Source organism: Diplotaxodon limnothrissa, linkage group LG22, assembly GCF_057381915.1.
Source record: "Diplotaxodon limnothrissa isolate DT_005_m linkage group LG22, D_limnothrissa_male_GT1.1, whole genome shotgun sequence".
NCBI classification, from domain to species: domain Eukaryota; kingdom Metazoa; phylum Chordata; class Actinopteri; order Cichliformes; family Cichlidae; genus Diplotaxodon; species Diplotaxodon limnothrissa.
The window spans coordinates 19,089,167-19,108,031 of NC_140616.1; the positions used below are offsets into that span (position 1 = coordinate 19,089,167).

An 18,865-nucleotide genomic window follows, 5' to 3' on the forward strand; every position below is an offset into this window, starting at 1 on the left:
TGCAGCATAAGAAAGTGCTGCGGTAAGGCAGTGAGCAGAAATACCGTGCATGGGTGGGTCTGTACCTCCTCACAGGAGTGTTGTTCATGCAATTCAACAGAATAGATCTATTAAATGCTAACAGAATGTTGCAGTTTATCTGATCCAGGATCAGTGATCAAACCTCTACAGTATCATAAATGTTTCGTAGTCCCTTAAAGAGTCCCTTCATCCCAAATTTACACAGTGTGACTGTGTCACAACCACTCAATTTCAGCAAACACCTCAGTATGAAAGCATCAAAAATGCAAAATTACTTTACTGATTAATATTTAGCAGTTATTTTATTCTAAAACAATTTTATTCTGAGCTGCACAGGTGATCGGTTTTATGTTTGTTTTGCAAGAAATTGGTGAAAATGTGCGTCAGGATTTTATCCTTGCTTTGACAAACCAATCAACACCAGGAGTTTAATTTACTGTCTGATAAAGCAGTGGGTTTTCCAGCTGTCGCTCTCCCGCAAAGAGCAGCAGCAGGTGGGAGATCGTGGACTTGTTAAGAAACGTTAAGAAAGTGGGCTAATCCACACATGGAATAAAAGATAACATTTAGGTCTTATGCAACATAGCTATTTGTGAAACTGGTGCTATATTTCATGTATCCATCTGTCCTCTGGGCTGTAAATTTAGGAACAGCTAAAGAGAGTCCCAGAATACTGTCTGACCTGTAAAACCCCCTGGCCTTGCTGCACTCATCTACAACCTGCCAAGACCCTGCAGTTCATACTGAGTCTGTCCTCAAAACAATTCCCAACTTGGGAAAACATATCAGTTACACTGTTGAAGATGGATGTGGTATACTTTAGCAGTTTTACATACTTAAAATTTGCATTTTAAATCAACTCTTGTGTTTTGCAGGTAACAACTAACCGTGCTTGTTCCCTGGCTTGGAAATCTTGACTTTTTGACAGTTTTCTGCTTAAATTGGCTTTAATTTCCTAGAACAAGAAGACCTTGTTATGAAAAGTGGGTGTTATTGGTCGGAAAGGAAGGTTTGTTTTTAGACTTTCCATGATTTCCCTGAACTGGGGTGCATGTAGCTCTTGGGTAAGATACTAACCCCAAGTTATCTAACTCCAATCCATCTGTCGGAGTATGAATGTGTGGGAATGTTGGATAGAAAGCACTTGAGCAGGTAGAGTAGACAAGTGCTAAATGAGAATCAGTGTATTTACTGTAACGGTTCTTTTTGCAGGGTGAAATGATTGTTCAGCATACACCTTTAAGGACTTTAGTTACAAAGAAATGCACAGGTTTGAGTTTATTTGGGATATTCTGTAAACCATATAAGGTGATGTGTGCTCACATGTCACTAATATTTGGTGAATGTCCCTTAGTGAGTCGCACCTCAACTACACTCTCTTGGTAAGGCAAGGCAAGTTTATTTGTATAGCACAATTCAACAACAAGGTGATTCAAAGTGCTTTGTAGGCAAAGTGGTAGGCATCAACAAGCTTCTGGTGTCTGGTATAGCGTTCATTTAAATCAGTTGGTTTCTTGGTAAGGATCTGGCTTTTAGGGCTCTTTCACAAATTTTCAATAGGATTGAGGTCGTGGCTTTGGGAAGCCTGCTCCAGCAATGTAATGTCACCCTACTTTATCTATTACAAAGCCAGTTGTCGTGTGTGTTTGGGATCATCCTCCTGTTGGAACACCTAACTGTCTTCAAGTTTCAACCATCTAGATGTTGATTTGAGGTAAAGTTCTAGCTAATTTGTCTAGTGTACTACTGGCAACAAAACGGCCCCAGAGCACGATGCTACCACCACGATGCTTGACACTTGGTAGTGTTCTTAGGCGTAAAAGCCTCACCTTTATTCCTCCAAATGCACCTGGTGTCATTGTGACCAAATAGCTTCAGTCTTTACTTGCCTGATCATTGCTTCTTTAACCAACACAGCAGTTTTCAGTTGTGCATTTATGTAACTAGAGTTACATGATAAATTTGCTTTTGGTGACACTAAATGTGGAACACATGAGTGATGACTGCTAAAACGGCCTCTGTACACCTATATACATACTGAATTTAAAAACATATTATTTATTACATTATTCAAATGTACAAGAACTGATTGATTTTTTTTTATTGTAGTAATTACTGTATTCATATATTTTTAAACTGAAGGGGGGATTTTTTTTATTAGTTTTTTTTTTTTTTACAAGCTGTCCATTGCAAATCCTTCATTTAAAATGAACAAGTGTTATCCAACACTTATGCAACATGAATTTTAGTTCTGTCCATGCTAGACAAGTCAAGTTACTCCCTTGTGTTCTTTGATGTTTGCATATTTGGTGTTGACTGTCGTGTGTTTATGTCCATATTCTGAATTTCCTGAGTCAGACAGAAGGACTTTAAGTCATGAGGCGGGCCTCCCCTCCACCTCCCCCTCCCTTTCAGGGCCAAAATAGCGTGTGTGCCCCACTCAGAAAACCAGACTTGAGAGTGCGCCACGTCCAGGGTCCGAGCGGTGCGTAATTATTGACCAGAGAGTGCAAAAGGTCTGCAGCCATCTTCTGTGGACTGGACTTTTCTTCTTGCTCGACACTGACATGAATGAAACACTGATCTCCCGTTTGGACCTCGTCGTCGGAACCGGGCCGAGTGGTGTTTATGTGTAGGAGAAGTGAGGAGAGGGCTGATGAGACGCGATGTTGTTCTGGCAGCCGTACACTGAAAACTTCCGAGCCCCCCTACAGAGACAGAACAGCGGCTATACGAGGTATCCGCTCATGTACAGCTCAAATGTAAATGTTTGGTTTAGTTTATATCCTCACAGTGTGGGTGTTTGGAGCAACAACAATACCTGTTAATAAATAACTCTCGGTGAAAAGGTCAGCGCCCTGTCGCTGTATTTGCATCAGAGATATAACATTATTTTTACTTGACACTGAGGGGTGTTTGCATGCCTACAGGGTTCATATTTTTTGACAGTAACGACTTTTTGTAGATATGTGTTATAGTTTCAGGGAGGCAGAGCGCAACTACAGTTGGACACAATGACGGAAGCTCGAAGGTTGCTGATTGGCTAATAATTCTGCGCTGGGCACAGAGGGCGGCCTCTGATTGGCTGGACTCAGTCTTTGGCATCCTTCCCGAGGCTGGTGGTGGCAGCCCTGCGGGCTTCAGAGACCGACAGTCTGTGTGCTGAGGGAGCCATGTTGATGCTCTGTTTTGTGTCAAACGCTTCATTTTGGATGGTTAACGGACTGCGTGTTAAAAATAAGGAGCCCCGGCGGTGATTCCAGCCCCGCGATGAGAAGAGGAGCGCGGAGTGGGATGGTAGAGGGAGCGCCAGAGGAGAGCCGCTCTTAGGTCACCGGACGTAGCTGAAAGCAAGTGAAGTTGATGCTAGTTAGCTTCATAGCTCGGTAGCAACAGCTGGTGCGGGGCGCTGCGTGGGATGCGGTGTGTGGATTAAAACGATATTTTTTCCTCCTTCTGCTTGTGTCGTTCTGCTGAACAAACGTCAGTCGGACTGTATGAAGACTCGATACTTGAAGCAACAAAGGCGCTGCTGAATTCAGGCTAGCTTGCTTAAGCTTCCTTTTCAAAGCTAGCTGTTAGCTAACATTAGCATGCTGACAATCAGCTCGGATCTTCAGTCACGACTAACTATTTACTCGCTGAGTGGGTTCTAAGTTACTTTCAGGCAGTCTGCCTGTCTTGGAGCATCCCTTTGTGCGAAAATAAACTCTCAGAACTCGAGTGGAGATATGGCAATGCATCCAGTCTCTGTGGAAAGCTACCGGTTCGCCTGCCCAGCTTGCCAGGGAGCGGCTAGCGGGCTAGCAGCATAACTTTCCTCTCACGGGTGTCATTCAGAAGCTGCAAAGCTCACTTCCTCTATAAGCCGACCTCTCGTACCTGAAGCAAGCTGGCGGCCATCCGAGTAGAAGCCGAGGACAAGGAGCTGGGGCCGATGGCCTGGGTGCTGAAGATGGACGACGCCACCATCGAGTCGGGGCTGGTTCACGACTTCGACGCCAGCCTGTCCGGCATCGGGCAGGAGCTGGGCGCTGGAGCCTACAGCATGAGGTTAGAGAGACTGAAGACAACATGCCAGTCCCAGCTTCAGTGGGTCGTTGGCAAGAACAGCTCTCTGAGTGTTAACATTACAGCCCCCCTGGGTGCGTTACTCCCTTTGTGTTGGGTGTTATGGTTTCTCTTTGTTTTGGGATTTGGACTCGAGCAGTCACTGCGGGGTGCCACGATCAGGGATGAAGATTAATTTCTCTAAACACACACAAAGGCAGGGAAGGGGACACGTGTCATACTGCCAGGGACAAAGATGTTTTGTTTTTGTTTTTTTATCAGTCTGCACTGTTTCTCAATGCACGTGTATGCTGCAAGGACATGGGTAAAGTTTTTGTTACATCCAGGAAGTCAGGAAGACACTGTTCTGGTTTTAAGAACAGGTCTGTGGCTTTGTTTCTCATAATCAGGGTTATGTGAAAACAAGTGGCTGCACATGTCTAGGCGGATGGGACTGAATTTAGACTCTTTTTAATGGAGCTGTTCTAGGTTATAAATGAAATTGCTCAAGCATTTTTTCCTCCCTCAATTCAGGACATATATGCACCTCATCTTTTATCATTGAAGCCAGTATTTTTTTTCTGTTTACCTGCTCCTGACCTCTCTAAGCAGTGATCCATGATCATATGTTTTTAGTCTGAATATTTTAACTCTGACATTTTTGAAACTCTTGCTTTCCTCCTGAATTATTTTCTTCAGAAAATGTAGCAGCAATTTAGTCACTGTAAATACACTTAATGTATCTTTTTACACTAGCACACCATCATGTTTGGCCCATTTGTTTTTTTTGGGGGGGGGGGGGGGGGGGGGTGTGACTCCAATAGTATTGGAAATCAAAAATTTATTTATGTATTTATTTCTCATTGCATGGTTATATTTATCCTAAAACTGTTTCACCACACAGGCAGTCCATAAGCATACTAGTGGTTTTTCTCCAGCAGCAAACTTTGATTGAACTGTTGGGAGTCTGGTGACTCTGAGATGTTGGACCCATTTATTTTATTAGAGGAACATGTCTCTTCAGATCAATGCAGAGTTAGTTTTTCAATGACACTGACCCACAGCTTATAGCAGTCCTATGCTATAACCTTTACACTCATCTGATCTTAGTCCAGTTTAAATGTCTGTGCCCTCTTGTACCAAAGACCACCATCAACAGACCAAATAAGGGAGTGTCTTTTGGAATATTGGCATTCATCCCTGCAGTAGATTTCCAGAGAGCTGTAAGATGAATGCCAGCATGTGGAGGTTTTCAGGTGTTACTGGCCCAACCCCTTATTTAAATGTTGGTTTTTGCCAAAATATCTCACCTGCCTGTACACGCCGAGGCTAATAAACATGCAGTCTAGTAACAAATTTTATCTTCATAGTTCTGGTTTTAATATAATAACAAGCCAGTTTTTCCCTGGTTTCTGGTTAGTCAGGTTATTCCAGCATTTATGCTGATGGTGCATATTTACACTGGCTGGGCAGCATTACTTGAGAATAATCTGTCTGCAGAGGATGCATGTGCATTTCCTGCAACTGTGCTGTCATAGTACATCCGACAAGGGGACGAGAACCTCTCTGGGGAAGCAGCTGAATGATGGTGTGAACTGTCACAATACCAGTACAGGAAAGGTTGAGACTTGCTGGTCATTTGTCATTGGATTTTCCTTTTATTTTTTGGGTGGGGGGTAAATAAATAAATTCCTAATGTTTAAAAGTCACCAAATATATCTTGAAGTCGATATGTGTGGAAAGACTGAGCTGAATAACTTTGTTATAAACCACCTGTTCAATTAGTAATTCTTAGTATGCGTGCACTGTTATGTAACAGGTTAATGGGAGGTCGTGATATTTGCATGATGAAGGCAAGCCCGCCGAGGGCATACATGTGCTTTATCTGCATCCGTCTGCTTTTAGCGTGTGTTTATCTGAGCATGACGTAGGTGTGTGCCTGTCGCTTATGTGTGTAAGCAAGATTACTGGTATTCAGGGGATGGTATGCATTGACAGTATTAGTTTGTGCTTCAGACATACTGCTGTCTGTCTGTGGTGCAGGGGTGGGTCGTGGGTGTGTTTGGAGTCAGCAGCTGATGGGAACAGAATGTCTCGGTGTTATTCAGTGGAACGAGCTCCTCAGATTTCAGGAAGCAGATGCAGTTTTCGTGGGCAGCATGGTTCAGCTGGGCTGTGGCACCCATGTTGGTGCTGCCTCGGCTCGCTCACTCTGCAGAGAAAACACACCGGCAAGTGATTGAGAGAAAGCGATACGGGGCAGGATAAATCTAGCAGGCAGCTCTTTGAAAGACTTCGTTGTTTTGAGGAAGGTGCTGCAGGAATTATTTGAAATTTGGTAAGGTGGTTTTAGTTTGGCTCCAGATTAGTTTTCCAGGTAATGAGATGCCCTGATCTACATATTTTTGCACAGATAGGACTTCTTTTTTTGCACATGCACACACTCCTCACCCTTCTCTGTGCCCTCATTGACACTCCCACAGCATTTGTCAGGGTGAGCCAAGTACGGGAACGTTGTCTACAGTGCCTGCCAAGCGTGAGAGATGGTATATGTCAGCAGCTAAGGCTATCTCTGGGTGTTTCTGTTCATTTATCCTCCTGCGGACTCATGCATACATAATTAGAGAGACAGTTTGATCGATGGATAGTCTTCGTCACTTATTCTAAAAAAAGGTGATCCATTGAATTATTCCACACTGTGACAGGGAAATATTGCCCAACTGAAAGTGACATATCAAGAGTGAAGTGAGAGTGTTAAAATCACACAAACATTTGAGAGAAGGTCGTCCAGTACTGATGCATAAATACACTATTTCCTTTGCCTTCAGGAAGGTCACAGTGATTATGTTGTCATCAGGATGGAGCTCACATGGTGCTGGAGATTCAAACTAACTTTGAGACAAAAGCTAGTTGAAAAAAATTGAGGCCAGTGCCAAGGAAAATACGCCAAATCAGCTCCTAACGGGGAAAACTTATCGCTCACAACTGTTCTTTTATTGTTGTTTTTTTTGTTTTTCCCTCGCTGACTTGTTTGTCTCTCTCGCCCCTCCTAGTGATGTGCTGGCTCTGCCAATCTTTAAGCAGGAGGACTCCAGCCTCCCTCCTGAAAATGAGACCAAAAATCCCCCATTCCAGTATGTGCTGTGCACCGCCACCTCGCCCGCTGTCAAGCTGCATGACGAAACGCTCACATACCTAAACCAAGGTGAGACCTAAAGAACGGCAGGTGATTTTGGGAGGGGGGGTTGTTGACCCGGTTTTACACGACCCAGTTTGTGTTGCATGGCTGCCTGTCAACAATCCAACGTCAATAAATAATGAGCGCATTAATTTAATGCATTTCGGTGTGATCACTGTAAAATGAAACTCTTACTGATGTGAATGCCAGCCTCGTGTGCCCTCGACGTGACACACTAAGATCTGCCTATTACTGAAATGTATTGTAATGCACGTTGAATGCATAACAAGACGTTATTATTCCAGGTTATTTAGCATATCAATACACACAGTTTTTATTTATTTATTTAAACACAGCTCAGGGGCCTTGTTTTACGGTGGTTTGGTCATACAGACGAGATTTTGTGTTTTTTCTTGGAAAAAGTTTGTTTGTTTTTGTGTAACACTGTACTGCCCTCCAAACACTCCATTACCCCCACTGACTTTTACTTTCTCAGTGCATTAATAATGATTATCTGTCCAACTCAGTGTTTTATTCGCTTGTTTGTTTTTTTTGCCTGTAATTTTTACTTTAAAAGTGCAAGATTTACAAGTTAACTTACTTTTTTATTAGAATTGTTTTGTATAAAAACAAAACCAGCAAAGTAAGAAATTCATCATATGGTCTAAACGTCTGTTTCTGCTTCACATATAACAATAAAATATTCTAATAAAGCCTGTGAAGGAGTTTGATAGAGAGCAGGGTCAGGTATTTTCTGATCGTTGGGGTTTATATTGCTCATATTGTAGCGATAGAAAGTACCTTGAGGTGACTGTTGGTGTGAAGTCGTGTTATATAAATAAAGCTGGATTAAATTGCATGTAATTAAACTGGAGTGAGCATGAATAAACAAAATACCTGAGCGGTGTCTTCACAGGTCAGCCTGTGCAGTGTGAGCATTTGTGCTAATTTTTTAGGAAAGACTGTTTACTTGGGCATGCATGTGTTTTTGTCTGTTTCACACAAACTGAAACATAAACCACTGCAGCAGTGACACAACTTTATACCACACTGGGGTGATTTTACAAAACTTCAATCAAGAATTAAAAGGCAAATTTACCTTCAGGTGTGATCATTTAAAGAGTATAAAATGCAAGTGGTCTCCACAGCAGCACTCAGAGGATTCTGTATCTACTTTTTTGTGTTTTTGGTCTTTGTTCCTGGAAGTTTGATAAGGTTAAACTCTGTAACTACAGAGTCGATAGGCAGACCAGTGAGAGAGTCCAGGATTTATGATAACGTTTTGTTTGCATAGCACTTATCACAACTAGCATTTCAAAGTTCTTTACACAAAGTGCAATAAAACACAGTCATGTGTAACTAAACAGGCAGGAGTTGGAAGTTAAACCATAACAATAAATTACTAAAAGAACGTTGGGTTTTTTGTTTGTTTTTTTAAAAGGACCTTAAATGTGGTAACATCAATATATAATGCTCACAGTAAAATAATCAGAAGTTGTAACAAGTAATCCAAAAATGAGTTTTAGTGCCATTAAATCCCAGTATTGAGTGTTTCATCAGAGGAACCATTCCTGCAGTGTCATTCATAAATTTACAACAATAATAATGAGCCTGTACCTTTTTATTGAGTGTGTTAAATTCAAATATGTATATACTCACTGTTCCTTGTTAAATCTTTCTTTTTTGTTGTTGTTGTGTTTTGTTTTTTAATGTTCATCTACTCTCACTCAGGCCAGTCTTATGAGGTGCGTATGTTGGACAACAGGAAGCCAGGGGAGTTACCGGAGCTCAACAACAAGATGGTGAAGGTGAGAGGATCCTCACAGCTCGAGGACAATCATGCATCTGTGTCTGTAGACAGGACACTTTATATCTAATGTGTGTGTCTGTGTGTGTAGAGCATAGTGCGAGTGGTGTTTCACGACCGTCGGCTGCAGTACACAGAGCACCAGCAGCTGGAGGGATGGAAGTGGAACCGTCCTGGCGACCGTCTCCTTGACATCGGTAAAGATGCCTGCCGAGAAATGTTTGCTTAGACTGTCCCGTTCATGTGTGTGATTTGTAACTCAAATATCTGTGTGTGTGTGTGTGTGTCTGTGTATCAGATATCCCCATGTCAGTGGGCATTGTGGAGCCAAAGACTCACCCCTCCCAGCTGAATGCTGCAGAGTTTCTGTGGGACTTGAACAAAAGAACTTCTGTGTTTGTGCAGGTAACACTCAGACATCCTCTGACACTCATTCAAACCACAGAGAGACACACACACATACATCCTCTCTCTTTGAGCCACCTGCTCAGCGTGCTGCTGAATTTCCACATCAAACACGTTTTGACTTCATCGTGTCTACCCGCCGTCTGCAGGTGCACTGCATTAGCACGGAGTTCACTCCCAGGAAGCACGGCGGAGAGAAGGGCGTCCCCTTCAGGATCCAGATCGACACGTTCGCCCTCGGAGACGGCGGAGACTACACGGAGCACCTCCACTCTGCCTCCTGCCAAATTAAAGTCTTCAAGGTGCTCACTCAATCTTAAACAGGGCACGTTTGAAACTGTGCCAGCACTCACCAGTTACATCTCTTCTTCTCTGCTTCCTGTTTAGCCAAAGGGGGCAGATCGCAAGCAAAAGACTGACAGGGAGAAGATGGAGAAACGCACAGCTCAAGAGAAGGAAAAGTACCAGCCTTCTTACGATACCACTATCCTGTCAGAGGTCGGTACAGGGCTGCTGTGAACTCCTAGGCTTTATGTGACTTTGACACTAACTAGCTTATAATACTAACAAGCTTCCAGGTTCAGTTCTTGTTCATAATACAAAAGACTCCATCACTGCCAACCAGTCTGAAAATTACAATGCTTTGGATTTAAGAACTAACGAACAGCAATAACTTTATTCAGAAAGCTGCTGAAGTCATATAATCCTCTTAATTCGTTGGCCGTGGTTTCTCACTGTTTCTCACATTCAAGTGTATAAATGTCAGGGACTCTGAAACAATCAGTTACTGCGTTTTTAAACCTCAGATCATCAAAAATACAACGATCGCGTTGAGCCCAAAAATAAAAACCCTCCTTTGATTTATTTGGGGGGAGGTGGTCTTTTTTTTTTTTTTAAATGTAAAAAAATCACAAATGTTTTTCACAGTGGCACAGATTTGATGTCACATTAGTTTGCCAGGTGTGTTTAATGTTAGGAGACCCGTGTTTGTTCACACGGCTGTCATCTTTCCTCCTTTCCGCCTCATTTGTTCACCAAATCAGAGGCACGCTGCTGCTGTGAAACAACAACCGGATAACTGGTTAGTATTTCTGTGCCCAGCTATCAGCTAGTCGACTTGCAGCACACAACTGAAGTGGATTTTGTGTCACTTTGTGTGGTTTTTCCATATTTTCTCAGATACTGAACAGACTTTTATTGTCAGCTCAACTGTTTGTCTAGACCAATGATTCCCAATGTGTGGGCTGCAACCCCCTATGGGGTCTGAATGGGCCACAGCAGGTCCAGTGTGCCCAGTATCCCTCCTGCACACGTTCAGGCGGTCTTGCCTCTCTAACATCGTCTCTACAGCCTGAGCTGTTCCTTTTATGTACTCCCTCCTGCTCACTCGCAGTGAAAATTAAGTTAACTGATATTTTTAATTCTCCTATATTAGAAATGTAAATGGATGGGACCGTCTAATTTTAATCTGGAGCGTTTATACGACTAAATCCTGCAGGATGAGAAACATATTTCTATTTTACTTATGTTTTATAACCAACTAATAAACTTTTGGCTTATTTCTTATTGGATTCTGTAGGATTACATCTTTTTAGGGTTATTTTAAAATCAAAAGTGTTTCTATATTAGAATCTTGTTTTGACTTGTTTTGTAATTCATTTTAAAATTGCCATTATTTATTGTTATTCTTAATTATGGGGCTTTTTTTTTTTGCTCCTGAACTTTTTCTTGTCACTAATTGTAAAGATTTTAATTTTGAAACTAAAGCTGCTGATAGAAGATCAGGTTCAACAATTTCATCACTGGAGCATGAATAAATGAAAGCACAAAGGAAATGCTTTGTTAGGTATGTGTGACCATCAGTTGGGCGTTTTTACTGAAGGTTTGGGCGTGCCACTGAAAATGTTTATGTTTCAAATGAAGCTGCAGGGGTGTGAAGTTTGGGAATAGCTGGTCTCGACTAAATAGTTGTGTTAATGTGACAAAAGGGATTTATTTTAATTTGTTCTAGCTGATTATATAAGTGAGATTGTTCAGGGTCTTCTCATATCTACACCCCCCTTAAACATCACTCACATTTGACTTGCAATACAGTACAGCGAGGTTGCCGAGCACCTGTACAGCAGTACAGGTGCTCGGCAACCTCGCTTTTAAACAAGAATATAACCAGAATACAGCCACTGTTGCAAAGAGATGCATCACAGACGAGGTGTGCCTATAAATTAGACCACAGTCTATGACAGTCAGTCTTGAGTCAGACTGACTGTCATAGAGACAGGTTACCTCCCATTCAATCACTTTGCAAACAAAAAGTCACCCAGAGGTCAAGGATGTCAGACAGTCGGCCCTAATTGGTAGCTGCAACTACTTGCAGCAAAAGAATCACCGGCTGATTGATGAAAGTTTTCCCAGCGAAAAAGAGGATGTCGTTCTATTTTTACTGTAGTGTGACTGAGTCATAAAGCATAACATGGACAAACTGTAAATATAACAAACATAAAACCACCTATGTCAGAACATCAGTTTTCTTAACACCTCATCCAGTTCAGGGTTTTGGGGTCTGGAGTCCTTCCCAGCTGACATTGTGGGCGAGGTGGTGGTTCTCCCCAAAGATCGCCGGTTTGTCGGAAGGTTTATATCAGAACATGCGTAACATTTTAGCCGACATTCGTCAGCTTCCCCAACAGCCAGACGGGTCTGTTTCTTCCATCAGTAAGGGCTGGCCAGCCTTTATTTATTAGCATCAATCATGCTCTGCACCTTTTATCAGAGACCCAGCTTTTAATTCATTTTCACTGTTGCTGCAGTGACATAACTTCTCGCTTGGAGGAAAATGGTTTGCAGTTTGTTGCATAAAGAGGAAAAAAACCACTTTGAATCTTTTGCAGCTTGTATTAAAATCAGTTAGTAATGAAGTCTAAAGAATTGCCTTTTATCAAATATATTACATTTATTTTGTGAAATAGTGTCTCTGTGACTTTTCGGTGTTTGGCGGGTGAGGGTGAAACTCTCCTCAGACTGTTTTAAAATGCGCTCAAATGTTATTGGACTATAATTACGGTGATAACCACACCTCTATCTGTTCCCCACATATCGAGTTGGAGGTTTTAGTTGTTTGTGTGATAACCACTGGCTGGTTAATCTCTGCTGTGTGTCTGTATGTAGACGAGGCTTGAGCCCATCATAGAGGATGCGGGCGACCATGAGCTGAAAAAGTCCAGCAAGCGGACACTTCCCGCTGATTGTGGCGACTCCTTGGCCAAAAGAGGCAGTGTAAGCATCCTGCTCTGCTCTCCTCTTCCTCCTCTTAATCACTCCACACACTGTCTGCCACCTTTTTTAGGACCTATTGTTGATTAGTGAGGCCGTCAGTTGCTGTTTAGGGGATGTTGTACTGAACTTGACTTTAGGCTAGATGGAGCTAAATGTCTTTCACTTGTTGTTTCTGTGTAGTTTGAGCTGCTTGTATCAATAAGTGCGCTTTCCACAGTGCTCTCCTTGGCCAGACAACGCCTACACCAGCACCAACCAGGCAGCTACTCTCTCCTTCGCCTCCACCCCACTGTCGACCTACACGACCTCCTCAGTACTGGACAGGTACCTTGAAAGTGTGTGTGCGTGAGTGAGAGAGCTTTCTGTTTTTTAGGTAAAGTGTATACTGGTCTTAAATCAACGTCTCTGTTTTCCAGTGACTCGTCCTCACCCAATCACCAGGCAGACCCTGGCAGCCATGGCAACTCAGAGGTTAGTGAAAAGTGACACACCTGCACGAACAGAACAGAGGTGTAAGAGACTCGGGTGTAGATGATGACGTAATTGATTGCTTTGCCGCGTGTGTGCTGAGTCACTGTCAGGCTGTAACGACTCGGCTGAACAGTGCAGAGGCGCTGTTAATGGTTTTAGTAACATTTGTTCTGTTCTTGAAATCGCAAATTAAAACGTCTGCTGTGACGAACACCTGCTGCCATGTCACATGATACGTTTTCCTCCCTTAATGACACAGGGTTAAGATTTTATTGAGTTTCAGTAAGTGACACAATCGCAGTACCGACTGCTGCTGTGGTTAAATCCATGTTTGTTTCTGATGAGCAGCAACATTTATTCCAGCAGATATTTAGATAACTTTTTCTGCTGTTATTACCTTTCATTTGAATTCTCTCCATGAATTTGAGCTGCATTCGAACATTCAAAGCGTATTTCCTCCCATTTATCTGCCATTATATCTCTGTGTAATATGAAATGTAGTGTTTTCAGTTACAGAGAGGAGAAAATGGTGTAGGTGACTGACGAATGTCTCACCTCCACTCTGCAGTTGAGTTTGGATCCATGACTTTTTTCCACTCTTTGTGTTTTATTTGAAATTGTCTTAAGTTTCTTTTCCACTAGCGTCTGCTCGATTCAACTTTACTCAGTTTTGGTCATTTTCTATTGCAAGTCAGTAAAGCTCAATGTGGGTGGGGTTGTTATAGCGAGGTGGCTCTTAACTCCTGTGATGCTAAAAAACAATGGAGGACATTGAGGCGTTGATATACATGTTGCTAAACTGATGTTAAATGTCTGCACCGCTTCATGTGTCGCCATTTCCCCCGTTTCCGGCTTTCAAAAAAGGCATCACTCATGAGTCATCCAGTGATGTCACTCCTGTGCCAATCAGTGTCATGCAGTCTGTTGGCGTCATATTTGTGGTACCAGGTACTACCACCTAATATAAAACCAGGGCTCGCAAAATTTCAAAATCCCTGGTAGCCCTTGGGGCAGGCACTTTTCAGTTTTTGGTAGCCCAAAATAAATTTAAGTAGCCTAAAAAAAAATAAAAGAAAATTTTGATTTATGTTTTGTTTCCTTTACAATATTATACATTAATCTAAAAATATTTAAAACACAAATTACAACAACAAATTACAATCATCAACTCAAATATTTGGTTCTAATTGAACAGAAATTTCTATGAACTTGCAAGAACTGTGTAGGACATGAATCAGTCTGTGTCAGATTCTGAATTGGAAATTTCCACTGAAATCACAGGTAAGAGGCAAGTGGAACCAAGATCTAGGACATTTGCTTTTTGAAGTTTTCACTCTTTGCGATTTTGCGAGCCCTGAAAACCCTAAAAGTCGAGCTGGTGGTTCTAGTGGAAAAGAGGCTTTAGTGCCCTCAGTTTTAATCCAAATATGGTTTAGCTCAGTAGGGCTGAGTTGTGTTAATGTTTCGACCCCGTTTGCTCCTCTTTACAGCAGTTGGGCGCCACTGCCTCCATACAGGACACACAGAAGTGGCTGCTGAAAAATCGCTTCAGCTCCTACACACGGCTCTTCTCTAACTTCTCAGGTATGCACAGGCAGGTTGTCAGACACACAGCGTGGTCAGGCGTGGTCATGATGTTGAAAGACGTGCGCGTGTATTAGAAGTGACCAGATGTCCTCCCTTTTTATTTATTTATTTATTTGTTTTAAGGTTCTGATTTGTTAAAGCTAACCCGGGACGATCTAGTCCAGATTTGTGGGCCAGCAGATGGGATCAGGCTCTTCAATGCACTCAAATCCAGGTAGGTCACACATGAGTGGCTGCTTCTGGTAAATACAAAGCAAAAAACAAGTTAAAGAGAGACAGAGACATAACATGATGTCACCCACAACAAAAACACAGCGAGTTATCTCCCATCATGCCAGCTCCAGGCTCTGTGATACACCACCCACGCTGTTTTCTGTGTATGCAGGTCAGTGCGTCCCAGGCTGACAATATATGTCTGTAAGGAGTCCCTTCAAGAGAGCCCCCTGCTGGACAGACACAGCACTAACGAAAATGGAGAACACTGTCTCTCCTCTGGTTTACACGGTAAAGACGAACAGATGCTGCTGATATTAATCAGGGACCAAATGCCGTCTGTGATTATTATCATGACCGTGAAACCGGTCTGGTGTGTTTCTGTGCAGTGTACCATGCTCTGTATCTAGAGGAGCTCACAGCTGCAGAACTCATCCGCAAGATGGCGTGCGTGTGCAGCATTCCACTGGGAACGATCAACCAGGTGTACCGACAGGGTCCTACAGGCATACACATCTTGCTAAGCGACCAGGTACACACACACACACACACTCTCTCTCTCTTTATATTTTGAGTGTCACATTCATGGCCCTGAAAGACTCATGAAGTGGAAGTCTTTAATTAAAAAACAGTGGAATAAATGGTAAGTGGGTTGGTGCCCTGCTAGTGCACTGAGAGCATTCACACACACATGCGTTTAACCTCTACTTTAAGTACTTTCTAACAATCTCACACACACACACACACACACACACACACACACACAGACTGATGCTTCAGGGGAAATTTGGGGTTCAAGGATACTCACAGAAGACCCACTCTACCTCCCAAGCCACAGTCCACCCATAAACAGGAAAATGCCTCACTGTGTGCTTTAGTGGACATGGTGACGTCCTTTTCACTCAGCTTTCAGGATGTACAATACCTCCACAAACACCGTGCTCAGAAATAAGGCACCATAGAAGTTGTGGGTTTGAGATCTGGTTTAGTGTAGTGGTTTACACATTTGCCTAACAAGTGAAAAATACCCGTGTTGAGCCGAGGAGTGAACCACCAACCCTTCAGTTATCGATGATCTGCTCTGCCTCCTGAGCTACAAACACTCACAGCTTACAGAGGAATAACCGGGCGCCATCATCTTATTTGCATGTTGTTTATGGGCTCTGTGTGTGTCACACACACTGTGTCGCTCTTCAGAGTCGGACCTGTGTGCAACCGAAACAAACCTTTAACCTGCTGAGAATGTTTCATGAGCTCCAGCGCTTCACCCTGTTTTGTTTTTTTACTTCTCTCCCACAGATGGTTTACAACTTCCCTGACGAGAGCTGTTTTTTAATCAGCACTGTCAAAGGTCAGCAGTCTCTGCTAACAGATAGAAAGCCACAACCTAGATCACTGTTAGACGAGGATGTAATGTCTCCCTTCACTTTTCCCCCTCTCTGCAGATGAGTCGGGCGAAGGACTCCATCTAATCTTGAAGTAGTGAGGAGGACAGATGGCATCACTAATTCTCCACCCTCTGTTTTGGAGCTGAAGCCTCCCTCTGTCCATCCCTCTGCCTGCCTCTACTCTTTCCCTCTTCTTCCTCCCTGTCTCTCTAAGCGATAGCTCGACGGGAAGCAGACAGACTGCGCTAAAGCCATGTAAATGTTAGAATCTGACATGGGTGTGTCCACTGTTTCATATTGAAAACATTATTAACGAAGGCGATTTAGTTCAAAGAAGAGAGACCGGTGGGATGTGGGATAAAGGGGGGAAAGTTAGCAATGTTCTATGTATTTTTATTTTATTTTTTTATTTTATTTTTCTGTCTTTTGTATGGTTTTTGTGTGGAGATCGGAGGGTGGCGGCTCCGGGAGAGGAGTGGGGGTCGGCAGGAGAAGGAAAGCGTTTCCTTATTGCTCGTTGCCCTTCCTTCACAACGCACACAACCAGCACTAGGCCAGTATTTGGTAACCTGTACTGCTGAACAGCATGCGATCTCATACTAACTCGCTTAAAGGAGAATCCCACCGTGCCCTGCTTGTTTAACATTCTCGATGGGTTTGTCTTAATAAACCATTAATTAACCAACCACGTATTGATCAGCCAAGCTTGGTAACCCCCGGAAAGAAACGGGTGTTTTGTAGATGTTTTTTGTTTTTCTTTGACTTTGTCAGACTGACTGCTTTCATTAACTCTCGTCTCGCGAAGTCGTCCTCAGTGATTTACAGCCATATCTCTGTGCTGACGCGACGTCACGCCCAGCTTTCCCGATGCACGTCCTGTTTATTCTGAGCTTTTACTCATTTTACTTCGTGCTTTATTTATGGATCAGCCGTTTCTTTCATTGAATTTACGTGTTTCTGGTGCCATACTGGCTTTTTTTTTTTTTTTTTTTTTTTTATTAAATAGAGCGATCTTTAACTCACATTTACACACACACACAGCGCATACACTTCATATTTGACTCCTCTGCTTTGTGTACTGACTTTGAAACACTCGTTCAGAGACATGTGATTCTTGGCCGTTTGTGTGCAAGAAGGAAAAACAAAGCAAAACGACGAAACCTCTTAAGAAAACAGTCAGCCTATCCTAAAACCTCCTATCATGGGGACCAAACAGGCTTTTAGATTCATCGGCTTTTTTTTTTTTTTTTTCTTTCTGCCTGACTCTGGACACCTTAGAAGCATTAAGAGACGATTAAGTCAAATTTAGCAGCATTGCTTGTGCGCAAAAGTAATAAACCCTCTGTTCCAGGATCTGCTTTGCAAAGAAAAAACACCAAACACCCGCTATCTCCTGGTTTCAATAGTCTTATTTCTGGAGAGGAGAAAACCTTCACAGCACCACATCCACCTTGTATTTTTACGTAGCTGAATGCAGGAAGTCGTGTCTTTCGAGCGCCCTTATCTTTGAAAAAGTGACGGGAAGCCTCTCACTGCTCCTGGGGGTTCAGTTAAGTCGACATAATGATTTTTGGTACACGGTGTTTCAGCATTTTTGAAGTGCGTACACTTGAGCGTGTCAGTGTCTGAATGTGTGTGTGTCTAAGTGTGCACTCGTATCATTTTTCTTTTCTTGCAAAGACTTCATTATGTCAGTTTAAAAAAAAAAAAAAAACAACAAAAAACTTTTTTCCTGTTGGTATAATGAAACCGTGTTTTAGCTTGCTAATGTAGTAAAGAGCATGTGGAAGATGGGGGAAGGTAGGAAATGGTAATTTTTGTCAGTGACTGTAACCCCTCTGTCTTTTTCCAGACGTTAGAGACCAAGCCTGCACTGAAGAAATTCACAAAATTCAAGCTTGATGTGTAGTCAGTAGTCCTACTGCCCCTCCCCTCTTCTTAACCGAGAAGGAGAACAAAATAAATAAAACAATGTCGAGACTAAATAAAAAAAAAAAGCTTTTGTCTCCCCACACGCCAGAGCCAGGACTGTAGCTCTTGTGGTGTTTTAGGAGGACGTGAGCGCCGCAGCGCAGTAAAGCTGTGGTCATCAGCTCAGACATTAATAGAGCGAGTCCGGCGAACTCTTGAATAGCAGTTTTGGTCCGCTGAAGGCCTGACCGCGTGACTGTCTGTGTGACTGTGTGTAAGAGAGTGCGAGCTCGAGAGGTGACCACTGTTGATGTACAGTACAATGTCTGATGATGATGATGCTTATGTACACAGTATCATATGCTGGAGATGTACACAACCACGTGCTGGGAATAAATGATTTCATAACTTTGTCTGGTGTCCTGCTTTATTATTACAACTGTAATGGTGTTTTTGAGACCTACATCATCCCTTTATCTTTTTTTTTTTTTTTTTTTTTTTTTTTTTCAACCAAAAACTAAACTTTCAAAATGAAAATAATGGATGAATTAAAAGTAGTGG

At 42.6% G+C, this 18,865-nt stretch overlaps 1 protein-coding gene across 3 annotated transcripts; it reads left to right on the forward strand.

Moving 5' to 3' along the window:
- Nucleotides 1–2,439: 2,439 nt before the first annotated feature.
- Nucleotides 2,440–18,130, forward strand: ubp1 (upstream binding protein 1). 3 transcript variants are annotated; one of them, XM_085346936.1, is made up of 16 exons: nucleotides 2,440–2,758; nucleotides 7,125–7,276; nucleotides 8,981–9,057; nucleotides 9,148–9,253; nucleotides 9,355–9,461; nucleotides 9,611–9,763; nucleotides 9,849–9,959; nucleotides 12,627–12,734; nucleotides 12,952–13,058; nucleotides 13,151–13,205; nucleotides 14,696–14,789; nucleotides 14,916–15,006; nucleotides 15,178–15,296; nucleotides 15,395–15,537; nucleotides 16,305–16,356; nucleotides 16,451–18,130. In XM_085346936.1, the coding sequence occupies exons 1-16, from the start codon at nucleotides 2,688–2,690 to the stop codon at nucleotides 16,486–16,488; spliced, it is 1,584 nt and encodes a 527-aa protein (XP_085203062.1). In that variant the 5' UTR covers nucleotides 2,440–2,687; the 3' UTR covers nucleotides 16,489–18,130. The 3 variants fall into 3 exon arrangements, with proteins under 3 accessions (XP_085203062.1, XP_085203061.1, XP_085203063.1); XM_085346935.1 differs by lacking the exon at nucleotides 2,440–2,758 and adding an exon at nucleotides 2,766–4,074; XM_085346937.1 differs by lacking the exons at nucleotides 2,440–2,758; nucleotides 12,627–12,734 and adding an exon at nucleotides 2,766–4,074.
- The last annotated feature ends 735 nt before the right edge of the window (nucleotides 18,131–18,865 follow it).

Excerpts from the sequence above, each read along its gene's own strand:
- ubp1 (XM_085346935.1), top strand. The coding sequence starts at position 3,959 with ATGGCCTGGGTGCTGAAGATGGACGACGCCACCATCGAGTCGGGGCTG. Across the intron at positions 9,058-9,147 it reads TCAACAACAAGATGGTGAAG|AGCATAGTGCGAGTGGTGTT; the intron begins GTGAGAGGATCC and ends CTGTGTGTGTAG. Across the intron at positions 12,735-12,951 it reads CCTTGGCCAAAAGAGGCAGT|TGCTCTCCTTGGCCAGACAA; the intron begins GTAAGCATCCTG and ends CGCTTTCCACAG.